Genomic DNA, 26,518 nt, shown 5'->3' with positions numbered 1-26,518 from the left:
AGCCTCTCGCGAGATGATCCCGCGAGATCGCAGCTCTCCTCCGCGCGGTGCCTGCCGGGAGCTGTAGTCCGCACCGCCTGACGGGCCCCACCGGCCGTACCCGGCGGCGGGAACTACGCAGCGCGCAGGGCGGGGCGGGGCGGCGGCTTCCGGCGGGAGGATGGAGCGGTTCGTGGTGCGCCGGGCCCGCTCACCGCAGAGCCCCCGCCGGGTCCGGTCGGAGCCCCGCGCCTACCGGCAGGCCACGCTCGAGTCTCTGAAGGCGAGTCCTCGTGCTGTGCGCGCCGGCTCACGTAGCCTACGGCGCGTCGGTAGCGGCCACGTTAGCTGCGGGGAAGCCTCGTTCATAAGAATATTTCCCATTGGCTTTTTTCCAGAGGGTGGTCGTGGTGGAAGACATAAAGCGCTGGAAGGCGATGCTCGAGCTCCCCGGGCAGCCTAAAGAAAACCTGATGGAAGCTTTGGGGGAACTGAAGAAGAAAATCCCTTCCAAGGAAGTGTTACTGTCCACAAAAATAGGTACCGCGCCTCTGCCCCGTGCCCAGCGCCTCCGGCTGCCGCGGTCGCAGAAGCCGCACAGCGCCACCTGGTGGCCAACGGTGCTGCCGGGCGGGGAGCGGCGCGCTGGGTGCGCTCCCAAAGGAATCTGTTCGCTCAGCAGGTCCGCGTGCAGGGCGGGAGCGTCCTGCTCTAAAGGGTTTCCAGTTAAAAAAAAAAAAGAAAAAGCACATCTAGGCCAATTATGCAAGCTTTCACTAGACCCAGTATGTCTCCGTACTTGAGAAAATAATTTTCAAGTGTTTAGCTTCATTCCTTGCTAATTTCTCTAGCAAAATCCCTGCAGGAGTCCAGGAGTGTGAAGTTCAGGCTTCATTCTGAGTGATTTTATGCTTACATTTGTGCCAATACTCTGACACTGCCTGAATTAAAGATGTGTCTGGCTGCCGAGCACCAATGTATGTTTTGTCCACTTACCAAAACTGTGTGACTTGCTGCCTTTTTTTCAGGTCACACTGTGAACAGGATGCGCAAACATTCCGATCATGATGTGGCCAGCCTTGCCAAAGATGTTTACATGGAGTGGAGAACTTTCATCAAACACCACTCAAATAGGCCTTCAATAGAAGTCAAGAGTGATCCCAAGACTGAGACTTTCAGAAAGAACGCAAGGAAGCTGCTTTGTGAAGCCCTGGATGTAGAGGTAGTGTTCATCTCCACCTCAAAGAGTAGCTGCTCATAGGAACAGGTTAGATAAGCCTTCGTTGGCTTACCCTAAAACTGGTCCTAGCAGCAGAGTGGGGACAAAAGTTCCTGTTTTCAGCGATGTATCTCACCATTTATCAGTAGCTTTGTGTTAAAGGTAGATTTGTGGGGGTTTTTTTGTTATTAAACAAGTAAACACGCTAATTGTACATTGTACATGTGATCTCATTTACATCACCAGCCAATAGAGTAGCTGTGTATGTACTGTAGTTGTGTTGGGTAAGAGAAGGAGGAAGTTAGCAGAACATAAAGTTTTGACTATTAGTTGTCAGCAGTTAAAGCAACACTGGGACCTTTGGGCATTTCATATTTAAGTAATTAAACATTTGTAAATTGAAATCTATTGCAAAAACATAGAGGCAAGTTTGACAGTATGTAAAATGGCAATAATTACTAGATCCCTCTGGTGTCTTTAAGTAAATGAACAGAGTTTTGCTGTGAGGCTGAACAACTTGCTTGCTTGGTCTATGAAACACTGTAATAGTTATCTCTTTAATTTATTCATTAGTTGTCCTTTAAACAGCAAGAAAAGTGATAAGCACTCAAGAATTTCACAGCTATGTGTTTGCCAGCTATGAGAACAACCTCTCCAACTTCCCATCCATCTGGGCTGGGGCAGAACAAAAAGGTCATTTAGTGTGAGGGTGCTTTGGGATGATTATGTGAGGAGCTCCCTGTTGGGTCAAGCACAGCAATAAGGCTGGCGGTCAATTTCGAGCCTAGGAGACATGAAGGCTACAAAGCCACCCAAATAGAGGGTACTGGGTAAGGTAGGACAAGGCAGAATTAATTCTGAAGAGGTCTTACCTAAATGTATGGCAAGGAAATCTACCCTTGTGGCTTGCAGCTGCCATTGCATCTACAAGTAGAGCTTGTATCTGGAGGATGGACAATTTTTAGAGGTAGGGGAGCCACAGAGGTTAAGCAAGTGGAAAGCAAGCTGATTAGAAGGGGAGAATGGGGCTGAATGGATACAATAGGGCTCCGAGTGCTTTCCAGCGGAGGGGTAATTTAGTTTTGGGTAGCAAAAAGAGAGTGAAAGTGGTGAGCAAAGGACTTGGAGGAGTATTGGTTGACACACTGGAATCTCCTGTATGAGCAGCATGGGAGATTCCCTGTCACAAAAAGCAGAAGTGAAATTAAAACCACTTCTTGATGGGCAGGCTGGTTTTTTTTCTTCCTAAGCTCTTCTAAATTACAGGTTTTGGCACATGTTGAAGCAATAACTACGTAATTAACATTTAGTAAATCCCTTTCTGCATTCTTAATTATACCTCCTTTTACACACGCAGAGCCTGCATCTCCCTTTATAGCACCAAGCAGAGTTGCCAAGTGTTTGGCATGTCTTATAGTTGCTACTGGAATTGAGTTTAAAATAGCATCCGAGGTGCCTTATATCAGCAGGATCAAAAAGTGAGCTTCACAGAGACAGCACAACACACAGAGCACATCATAGCTTCTAATTGTGGTTCCACTTGGAACCCAAGGCGAGTTGCAGATTGGTTTCCTGTCGTGATGGCAAAGCACTGCCGCCCAGCTGGACGTGTGAATATGTTCCCTGCTACTGACCATGCTGCCTTGCTCCTTAACTGCTAGGGTAGAATTAAATTGTTCTTCCTGTTGCACTTGTGATGAGAAGTAGATTTCCTTGAATCTACGCTGATTAATGAAGAAACACCGAAAAGCACCAAACTCCAATTTCAATCAGTTGGTCTCCTTATTAAATGCAAAGATCTAATTTTATACTTTGCTGTTTTTCAGATTGATCACCCACTGGCTGAAAATATTGAGCGAGAAGCTTTTCATCTCTCTTCACGTCTCATTAGCGCGCCGTATCGCAGAATGGTGCGAGCTCTTGTCTTCTCATTAAAGCACAGACCTGAAACCAGAGCAGAAGTCAAGGCTGGCGCGCTCACCATCCCCGCGTTTGTGCAGAGCCATAAAAAGTGAGGTGTCGTGCTCAGTGCCGAGCGAGAACTTCGTGTGCCTGCGTCTCTGCGGAACTGGGAGCCCTTTCTGTCACAAGGGGATTGCCGAAGCGCTGACGGCGTGACTCACTTGGCTGAGGACAGGAACTTCTAGTGATGAAAGCAGTGCTTTAAATCTGCGTGGGGTTGCTGCACGAAAAAGTTTCTTCTGCTCTGCTGTGTATTTTCCTGGTCTAAAGCCGCCCCTGTTCACTCACCTCTTTCTGTTGTCAGTTTGTCATACCTCGGTTCAGCTCCATCTCTGACGTGGATCTTCAGGTGTAATTAGCTGAATGGTGAGAAATAGTGGAAAATCGGGGCGATTGCTTCATGGGAGGAGGTTCCTAATGGATAACTGCAAACCCTCATTGATCCTAAATCAGCCAAGTCTGCTGTGGCTGAGCCCTGTTTAGCCAAGCCAGGTGATTTCCCCTGCTTCCACAGTGGGATACAAAACGAATTTTGATGATTTTGTTGTGGATGCCCCATCCCTGGTAGCATCCAAGGCCAGACTGGATGTGACCCTGGGCAGCCTGGTCTGGTGGTTGGTGACCCTGCACATAGCAGGGGGGTTGAAGCTAGACGATCACTGTGGTCTTTTTCAACCCAGGCCATTCTGTGATTCTGTTTTCTATCCATCCTTCCATAGGCTCAGTCATCCTGCAGTGGTGGGCATTTTCTGAAACCCTGGGGTAACAACCGAAATGCCCTGGGGTAAAGGTGCTATCTAATACCTCTGCTTAATGAGCAGCTCGTTCTGACTTCCAGACCTCACTCATGATTGAAATGTGGTGCTTATTCTTAGTGTAACGTTAAAAAATAAACCCCACCTTGAAATGAATTTTTAAAATAGAATTATGTTGTGAGGAAAACATTCCACATCCAGGCTTTTTTTCTCTGTAAAGAGCATGTTTCAGAATGATGGTGTGAATAGATTTAAGTAACAAACTATTGTTTGAATTGCTGCTAGTTATTAAAACCTGGAAACCTTGCCTTTCGTATTCTGGTTTCTTTAGTGCCACAAGTCATCTTGCTCTCTCTATGCTGTTATTAAGGATGTGTGACAGGCACAGTCTTTCTCTAGTGGTGGAGAATAAAGTGCTCTCTGTTCTCTGTGCATGTACAAAGCACTGGTCACAATCCATTTTCTGAGTTAACGGGGTTGAAAGAGTCAAGTGCTGGGATGAGTGAAACCTGCTTGTTCACAGGCATGGGAACTGAAGGGTAATGCAGCGTAAGGAGGTGTGCTTTGATCAGTCGTGGTCAACGCTGACCTCAGGGGAGGCCCTTAAGAACAAATAACGTGGTGTGAAAGTGATGCAGTATTCAGATCTTCATCTTAGAACAGGACTGGGTGTCAGTAAGTGGGTCTGCTGAATACTCCTTTGGACACTACGACATCCAAAGCATGGGTAGGTGTGCTGGAGACAGAACCTGGCAGATGTGAGTGGTGACTGAGGACAATGCATCAGTAAAGACCTGACACTTTATGACCAGTCTGGAGCAAGAGATGTGAAAACCTTCAATTTCTTACAAGTAATCAGATCCATTTCCCACTTAGCTTCAGGCTGTAATTGAATTCACCCAGCTTGGACTGTCACAAAAGGAGTTCAGGATCAATGAGTGTCTTAGGTTTTGTTTCCATAGCTGCAATGCCAATGCCTGCCACATAGAGGAAAGAGATGTGGATGCTTACCAGATGCTATCCGTAGTAGTGCTGTAAAATTTGAAAACAAGGGTCACATAGACATGAACAGGGCTCTACATGGCCAACTCTTCTGGGTGACTTTATCTACATCTCTCTTGGCCCCTGACACCTTTCTTTTCTGAACACACTTGAGGGAGAAGCAGTTGTTGTTCCATCTATTTTGGATGCCTTTCAGCTCTTTGAAGCACACGTTGCAGAGAAGATATTTTTTGGCCTCATTCTCAGTCCATGCTGAGTATTTCTCTTTTGGGAATTAACTCCAGGAGTGCAGAGTTACTGCACACCAGTAAACTCGAATAAATTTGGTCTATTTTATGGCTAATACTTTCACAACAATTTTTCCAAGGGAGCCAAGCGCAGAGCTCTGGGTCCAGCTCTTGCAGGGTGATGTTAAAGCTGCAGGGACACGTGGGATGAAGATTCACTGAGCGGGGGAATTGGGAGAGCTCCCCAAGGGCTGGGCTGGGGAGCTGCAGCAAGCAGGAAGCACAGACAACAGGGGAATGGTTTAAGGACTTCTGAAGAGCAAACCCACAGGTCTGGGAGGCAGCAGTGAAGGAAAGCTTCACAGTGCTGCAAATTGCTGGGGCGAAAGAAGAAGGGAGCAGGTGAGACCCTTCCCTTCCTTCCTGAAAAAGAGAGTGCAGTGCCTCAGCCTTGCTTGTCTTTTAAGAGGCTCTTCAAAGGTTTCTCCACAAAGAACCCAAACTTTTAGATCTCTCTCGCTGTGATCTGAATGCTTTGCTGAGCTGGCCCTGGAAGAAGAGATGCCGAGACAAGGAGCAGCCCCAGATGCTTTCTCACAGCTCCCAGGGCCCCAGCTGCTTCTGGGGGCTGCAGAACCACAGCCCCAGTGTTGCACCAACTTTCCTCTGCAGTACTGCCAGGGTGGCAAACCCAATGCTTGTCTTATAGAACCAAAAAGGAGCTGTGAAGACCCAGCCAGGTGGCTCCTGAACACCCAGCACCCAGATTCAGGGGAAACTGAGGCACAGAGGAGCTCAGGCATCCTGAGGGATGTCACCAGCAGAAGGGCATGCCAGGGTTATACTGCAATTAGCACTGCTCTAAATTCTTCTGCTGGCAACATTTATGGTCCCTGTCAATTAGACTAGATTACAGGATAATCCTTGCTAATTATATATTATTATACACCAAACAGTTATCTCCCTATAAAAGGTGCCCCTATCATGGACAGGCGCTCTTCCCGCAGCACAGCCTGCCCAAACAGCAGGATTGCTTTTGTGCAGCCACTGGTTTGCCTAAACTGAAATTTTCACATTGTGACACCAATGGAGGGAGGAGGAGAAGGACGATGCCTCAAGCCCAGACCCCCCAAACCCACCATAGTGCTGGCTTTGGGAGAGAGCTCCTCCCACAGCCAGAGCCCAGGAGATGCTTGGATAGGGCTGCGGGCAGCACAGATTTAGAGTGATCCTTAAGGCAACACCATCCTTTGAACGTAGCAGCTTCCCGTGTTCCCTGATGCCCCGTTTCATCTCTGCACACCCAATCCCCAGGAGCACGGGGAGGATGACCTCACTGTCCTCTGGGCTGCGACGACCGAGAAATGGGAGAGATGGCTGCTTAAAATAAGCTGGGAAACAACAGCTCCCTGCAAACGCTGTCCTTGCATTTTTAATCGCCCATATGCTGGATCCATTATGCTTCCCCAGCTGGCGGGGCTGGTGGCTGCTGCCTGCTCAGCTGTGCTCCATCGGGTACCTGCAGGGTGGTAAAGGGGTGGCAGTGGGCTGCAGGGTGTGCAGGGAGCACAGATTAGAGGAGCAGAGCTGCCTCACTCCAGGCATTACGTGAGAGAGAAGAAAAATAATGTAAGGAGTTAAAGCAGGTTCAGAGCTGGACTTCATGGCCTTCGAGCAGGACATGACCTTGCTGGGGCCACAGCGTACAAACCCTGAACATGTCCCATTTGGGAACACCTGCATCTGCCCCACCTTTGAGGAGCATTTCCTCTAACAAGCACCTCATCCCTGAAGCAGACTGCTTTCAGCCACGGGATGTGGTGGAGAGAGAAGAAAACAGCCCTGGAGGGAGTTGCTGAAGCAGTGGGGTCTGCACCCAGTCCACTGAAGGAACAAGCTCAGTGCTCAATATGGCATCCCAGGGGTGGGACATGCACGTTTCTCTGGTCAGAAGTGCCAGAGCCTCACCCCCCTTAGTGAAGAGATGAACACAACAATCTTATCAGAATTAACTTACAAGAGCAGCACAGCTCCAGCCCCCAGTTACACCTTTCCTTTCTTCTGCCAGCCCTCTCTGTTAGCTCTCTGTATAGCTCACATACTGCGCTGCATCACTTGTTGCAGCGATGAGCAAACCCCCAGCACCACCATCACCCTCACAGCTCAGTGAGCACAGTGTGCACAGAGCCCCATTGATGGAAAAGGTTGCCCTAGGCCAGGAGGGTGGCAGAGAGCCCAGCACCCAGGCAACTACAAGGGACTTTTGTCCAGCCTGGAAAGCACTGCATGTGACCTGCAGCATCCCATGGACAGGGAGGTGTTCCAGAACCATGGGGATGTGGCACTGAGGGACATGGGCAGTGGGCATGGTGGGGTGGGTTGGATCTCAAAGGTCTTTTCCAGCCCTAATGATCCTTTGAGACATGGTGTAAGGGCATGTAGAAACACCACCCAAAAGCACCCACATGTGCTGTACCCATCACCGCACACTGAGGGGAGATGCTGATGTCTGCAGTACGGATCCACAGTGCCCACACCAGGGGAACAAGGAGAATGTTTGTTACAAATATTGCTATATTTGGGGGTAGTTGCTATGTTCAGGAATTCAGCAGTTGACAGGATTACTTCCAGCCATCAGCAAACAGCGTTACTTTCCCGAAAGTAGAGGCACCAGCGGGAAAACAAATTGAAGCAGGTGTGGGAATAGTTACAGAGCATAAGAAGTGCATTCCTGAGCCAAATGGACAGATTGAGAGACAGAGGAAAACTGATGGGAAGGAAAATGGCTGCCTACCACCCAGATCTCAGGCGTGGGAGGTGGAGGTTGGCTCGGGCTTTGTTTCACCATCTCCATTTCAGCAGTTGTGTTAGCACTAAACTTGGGGCAAGGGTGGTTTTGGGGACCACGTTTCCAACTTGAGTTTGCTACAGCAGCACAAGCCCAACCACAGCAATGACCATAAGCAGCCCAGCCAAAATGCAGATGCTGATGAAGACGATGTCACTGGTGTCCTGGCTCTTGGTTTCGTGGGCATCCATCGCTCCCACCCCTCTCTGCTTCACGTCCACCATATTTTCTGCCTGGCTCAGCCTGTGTGGGTCGGGGCCAGCAACGAGGGACACGGAGGCTTCCTTCCTCTTGGGCTCACACTGCACCTCGTACCGGTGGATGTCCTCCTGGTCACCCACCGAGAAGTCGATGTAGAGCGTGCTGACAATGACGGATGTGTTGTTTCGTCTCTGCAAGACAAGGCTTGAGACTCCTCAGGGCTCATCTCCACAGGCTTGTGGAGACAGCTCTGAACATCCAGCTGACAGCAAAGCCCAGCATCCACTGGGAGCATGGGAAAGAGGCCAGCAACTCCTTCCCACAGCTGGTGTTACCAACAAAATGTCATGGAATCACAATCATTAAGGTTGGAAAAGACCTCCAAGATCACCCAGTCCAACCCCAACCCCTCCCCACCAACCACATCCCTCAGTGCCACATCAGTTCTGCAACACCTGCAGGGATGCTGACTCAACCACTCCCTAGGCAGCCAGGGCCAAGGCATCACTGCTCTTGCTGAGAATTTTTTCCCTGTATCCAACCTGAACCCCGCCCCCAGCACAATTTGAGGCCATCAGCTCTCATCCTACTAGCAGTTAGCTGGGAGAAGAGACTGACCCCAGCTCACTATAACCACCTTTCAGAGAGCTGTAGGAAGAGATGTCAGCCCATTGCCCAGCTTGCTTTGCAGGAAGGTTTGCCAAATCCTCACCTGAGACTCAGCACCGCATGTGTCAAACCTGGTGTGTATCCTGAAGTGTGAACCGATCACTTGAGCCACGCAGGAGGGCATCCCCAAGTACACCTTGTTCCTCTGCAGCTGAGCCAGGGCCTGCACGGGGATCTGGATGTGGAAGTCCGTCCGCGTGCAGCTGATGTTCATGGGTACGACTGTCAGGACCAAAAAGGAGACACAGGCAAGCTGTCACCCCTGCCACCTCTTGTGCTTGCTGTCCCCGTGACACACGCAGCTGGTGGTGGTGGGGACAGCAGGGACTCCAGCCTCATGGCTGTTATGCATCATGCCACAGCCGTGGCTTGGGGACTGATGTGACAAGTTGTGTTTTCAGGAGGAAAAAAGAGAGTTGTTTCATACAGCAGTGGTTTAGCCCTGCCTTGCACTGGGTCTGCATACTGTGGGCTCCCTGGTACTGGACAAACCCCATCTCTTTGAGCAGAAAGCAATGGATGCAGGAAGGAATCAGGGAGGAAAAAATGCCCCTCTCCTTTGAAATTCATCCTCGCTGAGCTCAAACCAAGCACTTGGACAGTAATGAATTATTGAATTATTCCAACTCCCTCCGAATCTCGGCCTTATGAAACTGGTAAGATGCAATAAAATCAATATGAAAAAACAGTGTCAGTTTGCTACACTTAGTGCATTATAAAAACCATTAGAAGATTTACCAAATAACTAAAGTGCATTAGATGAAGAAGAGGAGGAGGAGAAAATGGATCCTCTCTCCTTGCATGAAGGCTCTCATTCCAATGGCCATAAATCACACAAACCCCACCCAAGTCACCTCGTGGGCCCAGACAAAAGGAAAATATCTGCAGGAATGAAGATTTACAAAAATTGAGATGCCCCTCTCTCGTGTTTCTGTGGTCCTGGGAATGAAACATTGCTTACTGAGTGCCTGGTACAAACCTTACCCCTCCCCAGCCTGTGAAGGCTTAGGATATAGCTCCATCCCCTCTCACTGCCATGGCTGCATTCTCCAAAATCCCTTCTGCTGTTCTCCCTATGACGTATGATTCTGCTGCTGAGGGATTAAAGCTCCTGCACCCAGCTCAGCTGCTGCAGCTCCAGTGCTGCAGTACCAGCAGCTCTGCAGGCAGGGTGCTGGGCTGCAGCTGCTCCTGCATTCCACAGACCCCAGGCTCATCCTGTGCTGAGTGCAGGCATGAATTATGCCTGATACGTGGGTCAGCTCAGACGTAATTATCCTGAAATACAGCAAATGTGGCACTGAGGTGTGATGGCACCAACACAAAATGACTGAGTTATGGAAAGTGGTTTTGATGCATGAGAGGGTACCCAAATGCCTGGCCACCTCTCCTCAGACTTTCATCCCTTTGTCCCCATTCACTGCAGGGGAGTTGGACTAGACGACCTTTAAAGATCCCTTCCAACTCAAACAATTCTATGATTCAGTGAAAAATCCCATGGTTCTTACACTCACTGGGATGAGTGGATGCCTTACCTCCAACGTAGGCAAGGGAGAAGCCCCGCTTGGCCGTGCTGCGGTCTGTGTGGAGCACCAGCAGCAGCTGATGGCTGCGGGAGGTGAGAGGCGCTGGGCTCTCCCTCCCACACCATGTCCCCAGCAGGGAAGCGTTCTCAGCTCCACCATCAAAGGCATCCAGGCGGTCATAGTCACAGCCGCTGGTCAGGCTGCTCCGAGCCTCCAGCTCCAGGTCCAAGAAGAAGACTTTGATCCGGTAGCCTGGGGGTAGCTGGATGCTCCACTGACACTGGAGGTTGTTGGGGTAGAAGTTGGGGTAGTGAGGGCTGGAGAAATTTCCCTTGATGGTGGTGTAGACTTCCTGGCATTCACCTGCTTAGGGAAAAAGCAGAGAGGGAGAGAAAAGGATAACTGAAGTCTCCTGGCTGATGAGTGCTCATCTATTTTGTTGCTAAAGCTTGATCTGCCCTCTGTCTCGCTGCTACTTAGTGTCTGGCCAATGTTCATCCAAAGGTTTTAAGGAACGGCAGCATCTGAGGAGACCAAGGCCATAGACTTAGAACATCCCAAGTTGGAAGGGACCCATGAGGATCACAGAGCCCAATTCCTGGCTCAGCACCCAAACCCTATGTCTGAGAGCAACACTGCATCTCCACACCCTTCCCGCCACCCCCCAAACCTTGCACCTGAGTAGAAACGGGCCTTGAAGCCCCTGCCCACGATGTTGAAGTCCGATTTGAAGAGGATGAAGAGATGTTGGGTAGAGGAGATGATGCGGGGCGGGCGGGTGCTACCGCAGTAGCGACCCAGGTGGGGAGCAGCAGCAGTGGGACCATCAAAAAGAGCCACGTAGTCAAAGCCACAGCCTTGGCCGCCCTCTACTTGGAAGTCAGCAAAGATCAGAGTGAGGGGGCCATCAGTTGCCCTGATGCTCCAGCGGCACTCTGCGTCATTGGGGTAGCTCTCGGGGTACTGCGGGCTGGCGATCTCCCCAGACAGCCCCGTCAGTTGCCCACCACATGCATCTGCAAGGAGGTACAGCCATCAAGGTCAGTGAGTGGATGGGCACAGATGGACACCCTCACGGCCACCCCCTTCCCCATTACCTTTGTGGTAGGTGGCAGCAAAGCCACGCTTGGCCACATGCCGGTCAGAGCGGAAGACCACAGCCATGACGTGCCAGGCAGAAGCAAAAGGTGGTGGGGCACTGCGGCCACAGAAGGTGCCCAGAAGGTTGCCCTGGTCCTGGGATGCCCCGTTGTAGACTTGGAGATAATCGTAAGCGCAGGCGGCGTGGTACTCCAGCTCAAAGTGGCTGAAGGAGAGCAGGACGGAGGAGCCCTCGGCCACCACGATGAGCCAGGTGCACTCCGTCTCGTAGGGGTATGGCCCCGGGAAATTGGGGCTGGAGAAGTTGCCAGAGGGTGCTGAGAGCACCCCGCCACATTTGATGCCTGGTGACAGGAAAGAAGGGTGGGAGGCAGACGTGATGAATCCCTTCTAGGACACACCTAAAAAGATGGTGGGCAGTGGGACAGAACTATAGGGGAGGCACTTCCTCCTCAACCCCCCTGCAGCCCTGCTGAATGATGGGTTCCCACACTTGACCATTTCCATGAGCTCATCCCACTGGTCCACCTACAGCTCAGTGGCAGTATCTGTTTCTTGCTGGGAAAAAGTAAAGAGTAAGTTTTAAGAGAGCAGTGGTTACACCCTGGCTGGTCCTCAGCCAGGAATATACTTTCCTTTTCCCAAAAGCTGCAGGGGGGGAAATGCAGCGCCTGCAGGTAAGGCAGCATGGCTAAGGCAGCCCCATCCTCAGTCCTGTGCCAGGAGGCAGCTGCAGCATCCTGCCCCACACAGCCTCTGGGGGTGCTCCTCAGCTCCCCAATTACAGGAGCTCTAAAGACAGATATTAAATATAGGGTTAAGCCCATCCCTTCAGCTTTTTGACACCTGCTCAAAACATTCCCTGCGTATGAAGGTGGTATTGGTGAATTCAGGCTAGGAGATATAGGGATGAAGGGTTCAATGTGCTTCACAATGAGTAGTGCATGTAGGGATTGATTTTCTAATGAAACCATTATAGTGAGACATGGTTATAATGAAACAAGGCAGGGAGGGAGCCAGGACTGGGTGCATATGCTGCACAGCGGGCACAGACATCATATCTGGGAGGGGAGCAGGCTCTGTGCAGCCTATGGGGAACACGTGCTGGCTCCCAAACATGGCTGCATGCTCACTGCCGTCAATCTGGGTGAAGCATGTGCAAATCAATACTCAGCCATTGCATACTACTGTCCATTATGCTTGTCAGTGTGGTGACCCGGCAAGAGAGGGAGCTGAGGACCTGCTCACAGTGCAGCACTGATCTGGTGTGCATGTGTGCAAGAGCAGCAATGCTGGTGGATCTCCGCACCTTGCTAATTACCAGCGATAGGCAATCAAGCCATACAGGACTGTGCTAAAAGCCTGATGTTACTGGAATTCATATCCAAGATGGAATCCTGCAGGAGGGGTGGGTCACTGAGGATGGGCTGCCTGGGCTGCTCTGCATTTTGGGGAGGGATATTGCCAGCTGCCTGAAACAACTGGCTGAGCTGTCCCACCCCAATCCCATGGAGTACTGTGGCCTGTGCCCAGGGTCACACTGCACAGATAACAAGTGGGTTCTGTCACACACAGCAAGCTGCACATACATACATACAAACACATACGTGTATACTGGTGCGTATGTACACATATATGCACATAGAACTGCAGAAATTAACAAACCCTTCAACAAAGTGCCTATAGCCACAAGACAATGCCTACCTACCACCTAAAACAAGCGTGACCTAGGACTCACCACCCCACGTACCTGCACGCCCAGTGCTGCTGAGCCACCCCCAACCCCGCCATGCACAGAACCTTACCTCCGCTCGGGGCCACCCTGAGCACCGTGCAGAGCAGGGCCAGAACCGACGTGCAGCCCGTGGCCCTGTGCCCCATCCTGCTGTCACCACCACCCGAGCATCTCTCCGGAGCTGTCTGTCCAGGAGGGAAAAAATAAATACGGGGAGAAATAAATAAAAAGCAGGAGGGCTGCAGAATTAATAGTGGAATGAATAATTCATCGCTTGTTTGAATTAAGAGCAGCAAGCAACTTGATCTATTCCTCCCTTCCTTCACTCGGTTTTAATGATCTAGATCAAATGTCCCAAGGATTTACACTATAGCAGATACCTTGTCAATACACTATATTTAGAAGAGATATTAATGCTTCAGATATGGTGTATAATGGCAGTAAGTCTGGGCTGACAATATGCCCTTAAGGGGCTATGAAAATAATTTAGTTCACCAGGCAAGACAGCAAACCAAAATGGGAATTTCAGGCTCACCACGGAAAAGTACCTCAGGAATTAACGTGATTTATACTGGAGCACAAGCCAACTGTTGATAAAAGCTGGAGACACCGGCAGCATCCCAGCGTTGGGCTTCTTGCTGCCTGCCCAACAGCACAGTGCCTTCACAGCCCATGCTGCACACAGCCGCAGAGGCCTGGCAAAATAAAGCCAGGCGTGGGAGAAACGTCTGCTTGAAAAAGGCACCTTCCAGGCGGTGGGGAAAGAAGCAGCCAGCGTCTCCAAACCTCAGCCACGGAGATGAGTTGCGTTTATTAATTAAGCAATGAGGATCGATGCCTGAGACATTTCCTGTGGATTAATGATGGGCTGGGAGGAGCCGTTGGCTGAGGTGCTGCTAAGGACCATTAACGCCAACTGGCCATTAATTCCCAGGAAACGCTCCATGCCAAGGTCATTAAGTGCCTGTATTTACGTATGGGTAATAACAATAATGTTTGGCTGGGCTCTCTGCCCCTGCCCAGCCTCATTGGAGCCATGCGGAGCTGGTTGGCACCAGACACACATCCCACTGATGGCACGTCCACCTCCTCGGAGCTCAATTAGCTAGTGCCAAATGAGCTGGGATAGAAAGGATCTGTCCCCACGCTATATCAAGGTGTCATCAGGACCAAGACCCCAGCCAGGACAGTTCTCTTGTCTCAGAAAGCCCACAGGTCCACCAAGAGAGAAGTTCACGGCTTATCCAGCACAGTCACACCAGGCTCCCTCCACTGCCATCCTCAGCACTCTGACACCTACGTGACCGCTCATCTCCATCCCTCCAGCTGCGCTCCGTGTCAGCAGTACCCCCGGGAGACGGGGAGGAGACAGGGGCCAGGGCTGTGCAGCACACCAGCTGTGACCCCATCCTGGGGAAAGGCATCCATCAGCCTCGGGCACATTCACCCGCTCCTGACCTGGGGATGGCAATTCCCCGGCCGGGCCGAGCCCAGGCAACACCATCAGTCAGCAGAGCAGAGGGGATGGGGGGAGGATGAGAACAGCAGTAATGCTGATGAGAAGCTAGGCAGCCCTTCACAAATGGCTCTGGCTCAGGCCAGAGACATCATGGGGTGTTGTTTTCTGGTGGTTTTTTTTTTGAGGCTGCTGAATCAGGGCTCCCCGAACTCCTTGGTGGGAAGATCTATAAATCATGAGTCAAAAAGGCATTTGATCCATTTAAGCAGAAAGGATGTGCTCAGGACCGCGAGTCGTCAAGAGGAGATCAAAGTTTTAAACACGGTCCCCCAGGAAGAAGTGGAATTATTTAGGCAGGGAATAATGAGATGAAATTAAGAAGGTATTTGGGTTGCCCACGAGGAAGAGAGGAAGCAAAGCTCCTCTCCCTGGCACAGCACTGCAGGGGGTTCATGGGGGACTCAGTGCCCCTGTGACCCTCGCTGGGGTGGCCAAAGCAGCCGAGCACCCCGCAGGACAGGCAGCAGACTGCCTTCTCCTTGGGGTGGGCAAGGACCTTCCAGAGCCCTCCATCCCACTGCTGCCCAGCAGTGCCCTCTGCACTGGGCTGTCCCCATGAGCCAGGAAGAGGGACCCATGGCACATGACATCCAGCATGAAAAATGACAAAAGGACAGTGGGGAAGGGGGAGGGAAGAAAAAGAAGGGCAGAAAACGCAGAACAAAGCACCGAGGGCTGTTTAAAGGCTCCTTTGAGTTCATCATGCCAAGGACACGGTCTCCCCTATGGAGAATTTCTCACAGCCCCCATCCCCTCCGGCACAGCAAATCGGGCTGTCGGCTGCATGTCGTCTCCTCCCGCTGCCCTGCAGGCTGCCTTTGCAGGATTGCAACCCGCAGCACTCACAGCTTGCTCTGTCTCTCACCACCCTCCCTTTTAGCCACGAACAAAGACAGGAGGCTTCGCAGCAGAATGGCCAGACCAGCTGGGTAAGGTTTAACCATCGTGGCCCATATGTGCTGAAATACCCAGACATATTGGGGTTGAGCTTAAAGGAACAGTCCCAGCTTTTGCTTGAAAACGCACTGCTTTTCCAAAGCAAGCGTGAAGCTTTACCTCAGGCCTTTGCTAAAAGGCTTTGTGGGTTTTTAGCAGCATCTCCAAAAGGCAGGATGCTTAAAGCAAGAGGTATATAAATATGGCTTTCAGAGTACGTAACATCAGAGGAAAATATTTCCTGCATTCCCAGCCAGGAACAAAATAGTGAGAGCAACCAGAGATGGCAGCTCTTTATTTTATCAGCCCCACGCTGCATAGAAGCACCTCCACTACAGTGTGGGTTATGGTGGCTAAAACACAGTTTGAAGAGGCACTAGGAATTTGCCTTGGACCCTAATGTGGGCAACATCACTGCATCCACCTGCAGTAAAAGCCAGAACTCTAGGCTATGAGAACAGCCCTCGATCTAAAGAAGTTAGCTTAAAAGCTGCATCCACACTGGACTGAGTCCAGGCACTTGGTAACTGGAGACAAACCTCATGTCAGCAAGGGGAACCCATGCCATTTAAGACTATGTCATGCACTGTAAACATGCACCTTTGTGCAATTGCAAAGAACTTCATGTGGTTTAGTGGCAACCGTGGCAGACTGTGTCTGCAGGGCCCAGGCTGCTCAGAGCTCTGACCCTGAACCACGTGAGAGGGCAGGCACATCCCGAGTTTAGATCCAGCTCTGTTACAGACCCCAGTCTCACAGGAAAAGACAAGAGTTCTCCCACGCCCAAGTGGTACAGTGAAGTATATTTACTCACCAAACACACACATTGTTATGAGCCAAGAAAAGGTGTCAGAGCCTCCCTGCAGCAATGAAGGAGTCAAAAACATGATCAAGATGATCAGCCCATCCTTCACATGATCTCACCACCAGTGTCACTCCTGGAGCAAAGGCAAAGCTGAAACAGCAGAAACAATGCAATCAGTCGCTGTCTGCAGGACCTCAGGTACCCACACAGCTTCCCAGTGTGAAGCAGCGCCATCCTTTTGAGCAGCTCTCGAGGTATGTGCCCCCCTTGTGCAAGGAGTATTATTTCAAACAGGTGAAAAATAGGCAGGAGTGATGATGCATCATCTGCCATAGCCATGGAAACCCTGTGAAATCCCAGCACAGGATGAACAAGGAATGAATGGCAAAACAGAAAGGTGTGCCAAAAGGGTATATGTCCAGGTGCACCTAGTAAACACTGAGGTCTAAGAAGTAAAAGAGTGGAGAGAAGATAACTCAGATCAAAGGCAGAAGCACTGTGCACTAGAAGGAAGGGGCTGGAGTGCTCTGCTGTGCCCTGTAGAGCAGTATCCCAGCAAAGCCCAGTGGAGCTTTCACTCCTCACATGTTGTTCTTACACACCCAGGGGTGCTCAGGACACTTTCACTCTGTGAATATCCTATGACAAAAAGAAACAGCTGTTTATTTGACAGTAACTTCAATTTAATGAATCAGGACTCTTACACAACACTTAGGGGACATGGAAAGGAGACAACCATCTTTCTCGATAGACAGCAGCTACACTGATGCTTCCCCACAGACTTTTAGGACATTCTCCTCCTCCCTCCAGACAGCATTGCAAGGGTTAAGGCTCAGCACAGGCAATGCAAATCCTCCTTGAGCACCATGAACAATTCCACCCTCACATATAGCAGGTCTCTTTTTTTTTCCGTACACAGCTGGAAAGGCTCTTTCCACAGAGCAGCACCTTCATCCCCATATTAATGTATTAGAGGGCAACTGAGGCACAGGGAGTGCTCTGCTGCTCCTGTGGCCTCACTATCTTCTCCCAAGAAAGAAATCTCTCCAGGGTACAACCAATGGGGCACAATATCACTGCATATTAACAGACTTCAAAGCAAGATATTGGTCTTCATATTACAGCAGACGTGTACACTTGGATGCTTCTTAACATCCTTAAGAGGTGTCTCTCAAAACCGCATGTAAAGGCTCCCACTAAAAAGACTATGCAGTTCCTTCAGGTATGGTGATTATAGCAGCCACTCTGGAAGATCACCTGATCTTTAAAACTCTCGAGACTGAGAACCATAGCGGAAAAATATATTTAATCCAAAGGCCTATGAAACTATAGGCATAGGGATCTGAGTCTTTTGAGATGACTGATTTCGAGCAATGTCTTTGAACAAGATACCCTAATCTTGGCCTGACGCTCCTTGGTTCAGGAATGCTTTGCTAAAAGGCAAAACAGGAATCTTCTTCAACTCCCGCAGCTTTCAGATATCTGTTCATGTCTTCAGTGAATGCAGAAGATCCACAGATTAATACAAATGGCTTTCTTCGGCAGGAATTTATTATTGTCTTTATCAAGTCCTCATTTAGACGACCAGTGTATGTGTTTTCCTGATAGCTCCAAGGAAGATTTTCCAGTGAAGTTTCCTGAAAAGGCAAAAAAGGACAGTAAAAAGGACAATAAGTTGCTTACAGCTGTATCTCCCTCTTCCCCTCAGAGTACTACACAGGGTGTTTTTTACCCTTGGGACTCCAACCTGGATAGCAGTGATCTATCCCAAGACCTGTGGTCCTCTTGCAAAGGCCAGATAAAATACCTCCCTATCACCGGATCTGGCCACTGAGCCAAACAAAACTGAGTGTAACTACTGCCAAGTAGCACTGCAGGACCTACTCCTTTGGGAGCCACTGCCCACCATGCCTTCTCAATTCCCAAGTCTTCAGTCCCAATTCTATCCCTCCCCACTGCCTCTTCCACTCCCCCAAGACTCCTTCAGTTCCATCTCCCTTGCCAAAGCAACTGAAGAAAACCCTGCTCCAGACACAGCTCTGATCCCATGAGCAATGCTAGATCCCATGACATTAGATCTAACAGGATCCCCTACTGCTATTAATTAGAAGCACAAGGTGTTTAGATCTGATGGTGACAGGGGACAGACACATAAAATCCTAAAAGGGAAGATGCACCACTCAGCACTGGAGTACAGCAAGCCTGCCAAGAGAGGAGAGATGTGTACGTAGGGCAGGCTGTGTTGACAGGGGTCAGAGAGGGTCAGATGGGTTTCTTACTGCCCTTCACTGGGTTGAATTTCAAGAGCTTCTCAGGCTCTTGAGAAAGCACTGTCCTGAGAAGAGCATCTAAGCTATGTCACCAGATCACACACCTACAGAGCAGTTGAGGGGGATGCCCAAGCACAAGCACTTTTCCCTCTATATCCAACTTGCCAAGACCATATGTGGAACATAATGTATGAGGCAGAACCACCATGAGATACAAAAAATGATTCATCTGAGAAGCTAAAAATGCAATGGGATTCATTCCCTCAGCATAAATAATTCTTTCTGTATCTTCCCTGCAATGAATCCTCATTGCTGAGGGAACTAATTTTCATCTACCAGATCTGTGCAGAACACAGGCAACTCTGGGACCAAATGAGAACGAAAAAGACCGCTGAAAACAAGACCACTGAGAGGTATGCCCTCATCCCATGAATTTGGCACAGAAAATCGTTTTACAGAGGGGGCCACAACTTCAGAAAGTTTAAAAATGGGTCAACTAGGGGAAAAAAACTGCTGGGAAGTTGGTGCTAACGTACTAGAATAAGGGAGGTGTAGCCATGAGCAACAAATGGAAGATAAGGACAGACTAAGGCACTGGTATTAGGAAAGGAGAAATAGTTTATCTGCTGTGAGGCTCCAAGAGTAAAGCTTTCTTGGCATAAATGTTTTGGGGCAGCAACAGCTGTCTGAAATGAAGGGGGAAATGATCAACAGTGAATGTGAATCAGTGGGTCCTTCCTGACAGGAGAACTGCCAGCAGGGTTGAAGAGGGACAAGAAGAGAGGGTTGTTTCCCTAAAACTCTTCAGGCTGTTGGCAGCACAAGAAACCATTTAATAGATCTAAGAACAGCAGCAACAGGATCAACAATAGCTTTGATAGCTGGGAAAGAATTAGCACCAGACTGACAGAAAAGGTTCATCCAGCACAACAGAACAGTCACATAAATGTATTTCACATTCATTTATTTACCTGGCTTAGGACGTAAAATATTCTGATGTTCCAGTATCTGGCCAGATCCTGGAGAAGAGGTTTCAAATAAATTTTTTCAAAGGTACAAAAGCAGCCAACAAGAGTTACAAAGGTTTCATCCTCTTCATTATCTGTTATGGACTGGAGAATGGGAAGCATTGGTGCAAGACCAGTGCCAGAAGCCAGCATGAGGAGTTCTCCATGCTAACAAAAGAACAGAGAATTCTGAATTAACCATCATGACTGGAAACAAAGGTGCTCATTGCCAGTTCCTCCTTGCTGCCACGCTGCTAGAAGGTCCCTAGAGAGGGGAAAACATCAGGACATGAACTGCTACACACAAGTCTTCAAATGTGTTTTTCTATAAACCCCATCAAGGACTACAAACAGCATTTTCAAGACTTATATATCAAATTTAAAACTGGATTATATCCCAATAGAAACATTTATCCTAACTTGAGTTTCAATTCAGCTGTACACTTTGCTGACCCATTGCTCGTTGTTTTCCTGCTGGAAAAGATAGCTGTTTATTTTGGATGCTGCAAAATACAGTCCTGAAGGTGCACTGGAGGGAATTGTTTCTTCTTCACCTTGATCCACACATCACCCTCATGCATTACCTCACTTCTATCAGAGACCCACCAGTGCAGCACCCAGTGCTTCCCACCTGCAGCATGGAGATGTCCACTCATTTACCTGCACCAAAGGAGGCCCACGATGGGGACAATTCTTCTATAGCAAGAAGTTCTAAAGATTGCTCAGGTACTCTGTAAACTACATGCGTGAGGATCACCCACACAGTCCCTGAATGAGTCACTTCTAGGTAGAGCTGCAATGTTTTGTCCCAGATGACCTGGAAGCTTTTAAGATCAGAAGTGAACAGTATCCTCACACAGCAGGGAGGATATTCCAGGAAGCACAACACCACTGCTCTGCAGGGAGCTTGGCCAGTGGGATTTTACAGCCCTGCTTTTGTTGGATATTTAAAATGAATTAAAAAAAAGAAGGAAGACTTTGGGATCTTAATGACCTATGTTTCAATTCTGCTTCTCGTTTGGAAGGTCAGAATTAAGTAACGAAATTAGCGTGTGTGAGAAGCCTTCCCCTGAAACTGGATCTGCCTTTCTTTGCAGAGAGCCTGGTATCAGTAGATGGGAATCAACATTTGCAGAGTGTCTGGGTGATGTGACACCTCACTGGAGCTGCTGTAGTTCAGGGAACACCCAGGAGAGGAAAAGATCAACACCTCTTTTTCACTTGTGCTCAGACACAAAATAGCAGCATTGCTCAAACAAGGCAAAAAAACAATCCACACTCACTGCTGGGGCAGAATAAACTTCCTTTGTTAAACACATGCAAGTGATGAACAGAGACCCTTGCTAATTTTCTAGTCTCCCACCCACCTCCTTCTCCTCTTCCCTCTTACATATGCTGCAGTTCAATAAGGTGTACTTTCCCCAATTGACTGCTAATGCTGCAGCACTGCACAATACCCAGGAAGTCCCTAAAATAATCATGAAAACAGTAATCAAATTGATGTCTTCCCTTTGGATTATTAAACAAAGCTAGCTGCCACGAGCTGAAACATCCTACGTCTCTTAGGAAACTAACCTTATTAGGTCGATATGGGAACCCTCCAAATGGCCCACGCCAAAAGGCCGTGTCTCCTTCTTTCCAAGTCCTTATGTATTGTGACATTAGCCCAGCTTCATAGCACTAATAAAAAACATTGCACAAAAGAAAGGAATAATTATACTCTGTTGGAAACTTTCCCAGCTTAAAGTCAATTATAAAGTTATCTGCATTTAAACAAGAAGGGGGCAAAAAAAAAAAAAAAATATTTCATGCATTTAAAAAGAAAGAAAGATCATTCTATTTGAAAAATAATTCAAAGTTATACCCAAAACAAAGACATTTAAATTAAATCATATTGGATTCATTCCAGCTCGACTACAATGTAAACACAACCCACTCCTATGCAGTCTGAATTTCCAAAACTGGAAAAAGCTTATCAAAGTTCTTGCTTACAAAGCACGAGTAGAAGAGCACCTTGAATGCAAAGCACAGCCCGAGCCTTCAAGCATTCTCCAAAGCTCAGGGTGTGGGATCTGTAAAAGCCCTCTGGGCACTGATAGTTACATAAACACTGCGCAGCTCTTCCTTTGTTTCAGTCTCTCCGATGCTGTGTTGATACAATTAGTGACCAAACGAGAGGCTTCTCATTTATAAAACCGTTTCCAGAACAGATCATCTGGATGCCTTTGTGCTTTCAAAAAAAATATGTTAATTTGGGCTTCACAGAAGGGAAATATTAGTCAAAAAAATGCTTTACTTTCCACTAGGCACAAAAAACCCCCATCATTTTGGCTTTTCCTCATATGAATGCTAGCCTCACTGGTGACTGATAAGAAAGGGTGAGTGCTTGTTCAAAAAGAGAATCATAGAGTGGTTTGGGTTGGAGGGGACCTTAAAGTCTACCCAGTCTCAACCCCTGCTGCAGGCTGCTTGGCACCCACCAGATCAGGCTGCCCAGAGTCCCACCCATGTCAGCCTTAAAGGTCCCATCCAAGCAGCCTTATTGCTGCACGTAATGTGCTACAGGCATATACATGTCCTACTTGTATGATGGCCTGATGTTGACAAGAATACATGCGAAAGAACTGTCAATATCTATGGGACCTGCTCAGAGAACAGCTGGCCCATCCTGCAGAAGCAGATAAGCCTAACAGCTATGGCAGACAACTGGTCTTGCACAGAGGTGATGCCACTGATAAGCTTGAGGAAAAGCAACACAGCCAGAGGTCAAAAGATGGAATGCAGTACAAGCCTTCAAAGCCTTCAGCCCACATAACTGAGAGAAAGTTATCTGGGGGTATTTTCTGCACTGGACAAAAATCCAGCTCCACATCCCAGTGCCTGGACCAGCCACCAAGCAGCACTGCAGGCAAACAGAACTGATGAACTGTGCACCGAGAAGCTAAGGACAGGAGTGAGCGAGTGTGTGGCTGTGCTTGCAAGCTTGTTAGCTAACAAAGAGCACAGATACTCCTCCCTTGTAACAAGCTCACTTAAATAAGATATCCTGGCTATTAAGATCTATTAGCACCGGTTGTTACATTGAAGGCAAACATCACATGCACACATCCAGATTCTGCCCTGCTGTCAGAAACATTTCATGCTCAGAAGGCTCTGGGCAGGTACTGAATCTCATGCAAAGAGCGTCGCATCAAAGGACCAGTATTTGATCCCTACCTTCTTTACCTGCATATGGAAATCTGAGACAAGAGGAGAAAAGTCAACCCCTCTTTATGACCCACTCCCAGTGGACCATGGTAATGGTAACTAAAGCAATCCTTGCTCCAAAATTATTTCTGAAAATCGGAGTAAGAAGTGATTGAGTGGGCTTAAAATGAATTTTTCTAAATAGAAAGAGAAAATAATTATCTCCTGGGGGCAAACCTCTACACCCAGTTTTACATGGAGAGAAACCCTAACATTATAAAATCACTCAAAAAGAGGGTTATGCTCCGTAAATGGCAACTGCTTCACTCTTAACTGTAGTATCACAAATGCAATGCTGTAATAACAGGAGACAGAAGGGTTTGAACAGTGCTGGGATTGCATAGTAATAATAATAATATAGTACTTTCCAAAATTGCTTGAATAGTGTGAAATATACCACAACCTACAGAGTGAGTTATAAAAATGGCTGCTTTGCACTGGGTGTTACCAATCTCTTTTGTCACTGCCAGAGAATAACTATAGCTCCCTTTGGGATGAAAGGTTCCACATAAAGGAAAGGTGTCATTACAATCATTACTATTATTACTGAAATGCAAAACCTGTGAGTAGTAAGCAAGTATACATGAAATTTCACAGTCATCCTGTGAATGTATCCTATTAATACAACTCAAATGCAACATTTCTCTCCCCTACCACACGCTAATTGCCACAAGAATGGTGAAACGACCCTCCCACAGGTATCTTACACAAGCTATACACATTTCTAAAGAACAGGGCAGACATTCAAACATACAATACATAATAGACCTCCAGAACATGAAAACCTGGAAGACTGGCAGGGGACAAATGGTCATTTCCTGGCAGTCACCTGGGACACCCAGCATTCTGTGTCTTACAGCTACACTGAAGGCTGCATCTGCCCTGAGGAACCACTACTGACACACAAACACACGTCAGAAAAAGATTTTCACTTTGGTATTTTCCACACAAACTAATTATGCGTTTGTAGGAGCCCTGAAGACTACATTCGGAAATATTTCCAGCCCAGTTCTTATGTAACATCCTTTTGAATCCCACCAGCTCACCCAAACTGGGGCTGTCACCAAACACACTGATTTATTATTATTATTTTTACCAAAAATAAGAGCTTTTATGAGGAGCATCCTTAACACAAAAATAAGGAGTGGGGGAAAGCAACAGCTGGGCAAAGCCTTCCCAAAATCCAATGGTTCCACTGGACTGGCTACTGAGTGCGACTTCAAGATCAGACTGAAAAGGCAAAACAAAATCAGGGACACGGAATGGGCATCTCCTCGCACAGGGGCAACTGCAAGGCTCCTGAGAGGGCCTAGTGTTTAGTAGAGATTGTGCTGTGAAGCACTTGTTTGTGTGTCACCTTCCTCTACTTCCAGCTTCGTGGAGGAAAAAAAAAGCAGCAGTTTTTTTTATCAGCAAAGCACAACTGCTTCAAAACAACAGAGAAACCGTCCACGAGGGATTTGACAGAGCCTCCCTTGAAGTGCTGACAGTGTGCTTGGTTCCTAAAAGAAAACACAGTTCCCAGCACCTCAGACTGTAATCTATATTGTATAGACTGACTTACTTTTATTAGAACTTCAAAGTAACCTTCTGCATTCCCTGGGCTAATGGGAGTGTAGGCTCGCTGGACCTCCAAACCATTCACCACTCCTCTGAGAAAAGAAATACAGGAAACCACTGTAACTTGTGTCATTGACAGATATTACCAACACTTCTGCTTTTCTCTGGGGAGATCAGGCAACGCCAAGGGAGGCAGCAGAACCCCTCCTCAGTGGCTCAGCCTGTGCACAAATGCAAAATGCTCCCCTGGGAGAGGTAAAAATCCACGGGGGACATAACTTACGATGCATCTACTGTTTTCCTGCTGGTGGCCCCAGCTGTATCCTACATTCAGCTCTTTCATGCATTCCTGGAAGGAGGCTTGGGAAAGAGTGGCAGAGGGGACAGAAAATGCTCTCTGGTGTGCTACACCTTTCTTTTTGTGTTTGGACAGCACCTGACAATTAAATAATGAAGTCGGGGCACAGCCTTAAGTCAAACTCTTGTCTATACTCGCTGTATTTTCCTGCAAGGCTTCTCTTTCCATTGAATATACCCACAGTGCTCTTCACTACTGACTACAGTAACTGACTCAAATGGCCAAACCTTTTCCTCTGCTGCACTGCATGAGAGGGCTGAAGGGAAGGCAGCCAGCCAGCTGTGTACATCAGCTGTTAACGCACCAGTAACATCAGCAGATACAGATCAATGGCATCATAACGTGACTTCTGCTTTCTGGCAATGATCACCACAGATGGCAGGGAGAGAAACTTCTCCCAGGTGGCCACTTTCTGGTGAGCCATTAACTGCACAGGAGGGTTGTTTTCCTAGAAATCAGTTAGAAAATGCCCAGACAACAGAAGAAGCACCATGGGTGCTGAGTTACTTCAAGAGACAGAGCCTAAAATACCCAACCAGGACTTGAGCACAGCTCATTGTCCTCCCTGCAACACACAGCAATAAGCCACCTATTGTAACACCTATTCTTTTATTCTTTCTTTCTGCAATGTATTTTTTTTTTTTTTTAAATCACATCCAGTTCTTTCTGACCCACCGACATGAGGATAATGCTGAAGGAAAAAAAAACAACAGAGCTTTGCAATGACTTTTGCTATAAAATTAGCAGAGCTAACAAGCTCACGGGGCCTTTCATCTGTATTACTGCACAGCTATGGAATTATGATTTGCCTGGTGTGAAGGCTTTGTCTATGGACAAAAAGCTATAGATGGGGTTACATAATGCGGGCTGTTTAAGCAGCACAGAGAACAATACCTTAACACGATGTGTTGTCCCAAACCCAATCGCAGGCTGCCATTTCCTGGTAATTCAAACCTGTACTGGTAGGTGTCCTCTGTTAGCTGCTGCACCGAGCTTATGGTGAATGCAGTAAATGCATCCGGACTGAGCTCTGAATTACTACTCTGCAAGAACAACAATAAATAATCACTCGGTTAGATGACCGCCTTTTGTTATTTCATGTCTCTCCGGAAGCCAATTTAGCGCTAGGGACGCGCCGTCAGCGCAGGCACGGAACGCGAGGCCGGCGCGGATGCCAGCTCTCGGTCACACGGCACAGCTCTGAGCGCAGCGCACCTCCGTTACACGGCACAGCTCGCAGCCCTGCCTGCGGGTGCCACGAAGCCGCGCTGACCTCCCCCTGTTTCTCCACGAGGAGGTTTTTGTCTCGCGCTGCTCTGGCCCGCTCCCATCGCTCCAGTTCCTTCTCGTACACGTCGTAGACGCACGGCTCGCAGCCGCCGCCGCAGCACTGCGATGGAGAAGGCTCCCGGGGCTTGAGAGCCTGCCACTCCTCCTCCTCGCGGCCGCTCATCGCCTGCAGAACGGCAGCCCCGCATCGACAGCGCGGAGCCGCTCGCACCGCAGGCCGCCCCCCAGGGCCCCGGCCGCCCCTCCCCCCGTCCCGGCACGGCGCTGCGCGCACCGCCGCCGCGTTTATCGCCCGTCCCTCCC

At 48.7% G+C, this 26,518-nt stretch overlaps 3 protein-coding genes across 6 annotated transcripts; 1 reads left to right on the top strand and 2 right to left on the bottom strand.

The window, feature by feature from the left end:
* Positions 1–34: 34 nt before the first annotated feature.
* TCEANC2 (transcription elongation factor A N-terminal and central domain containing 2) lies at positions 35–4,222 on the top strand. Its single transcript, XM_052665751.1, has 4 exons — positions 35–262; positions 378–519; positions 1,008–1,201; positions 3,025–4,222. The coding sequence occupies exons 1-4, from the start codon at positions 161–163 to the stop codon at positions 3,211–3,213; spliced, it is 627 nt and encodes a 208-aa protein (XP_052521711.1). The 5' UTR covers positions 35–160; the 3' UTR covers positions 3,214–4,222.
* A 3,478-nt stretch (positions 4,223–7,700) lies between these two features.
* Positions 7,701–17,473, bottom strand: CDCP2 (CUB domain containing protein 2). 3 transcript variants are annotated; one of them, XM_052666512.1, is made up of 7 exons: positions 16,494–17,473; positions 13,295–14,634; positions 11,486–11,833; positions 11,066–11,404; positions 10,398–10,751; positions 8,906–9,084; positions 7,701–8,384 (listed from the first exon to the last, which is right to left on the bottom strand). In XM_052666512.1, the coding sequence occupies exons 2-7, from the start codon at positions 13,368–13,370 to the stop codon at positions 8,070–8,072; spliced, it is 1,611 nt and encodes a 536-aa protein (XP_052522472.1). In that variant the 5' UTR covers positions 13,371–14,634; positions 16,494–17,473; the 3' UTR covers positions 7,701–8,069. The 3 variants fall into 3 exon arrangements, with proteins under 3 accessions (XP_052522472.1, XP_052522471.1, XP_052522473.1); XM_052666511.1 differs by having other exon boundaries at positions 13,295–13,409; XM_052666513.1 differs by having other exon boundaries at positions 13,295–13,405.
* On the bottom strand, positions 17,468–26,450 carry LOC128072580 (NADH-cytochrome b5 reductase-like). Of its 2 annotated transcripts, none has more exons than XM_052666514.1 (6): positions 26,199–26,450; positions 25,820–25,968; positions 24,572–24,659; positions 21,337–21,441; positions 19,726–19,929; positions 17,468–18,121 (listed from the first exon to the last, which is right to left on the bottom strand). In XM_052666514.1, exons 1-6 carry the CDS (start codon positions 26,376–26,378, stop codon positions 17,918–17,920), a joined length of 930 nt encoding a protein of 309 aa, XP_052522474.1. In that variant the 5' UTR covers positions 26,379–26,450; the 3' UTR covers positions 17,468–17,917. The 2 variants fall into 2 exon arrangements, with proteins under 2 accessions (XP_052522474.1, XP_052522475.1); XM_052666515.1 differs by having other exon boundaries at positions 26,278–26,450.
* Positions 26,451–26,518: the final 68 nt, after the last annotated feature.

This window comes from Tympanuchus pallidicinctus, unplaced genomic scaffold (genome assembly GCF_026119805.1).
Source record: "Tympanuchus pallidicinctus isolate F22 unplaced genomic scaffold, pur_lepc_1.0 scaffold7, whole genome shotgun sequence".
Taxonomy (NCBI): Eukaryota; Metazoa; Chordata; class Aves; order Galliformes; family Phasianidae; genus Tympanuchus; species Tympanuchus pallidicinctus.
The sequence above is the reverse complement of the archived record's forward strand: the minus strand, read 5'-3'. Positions and strand labels throughout refer to the sequence as shown.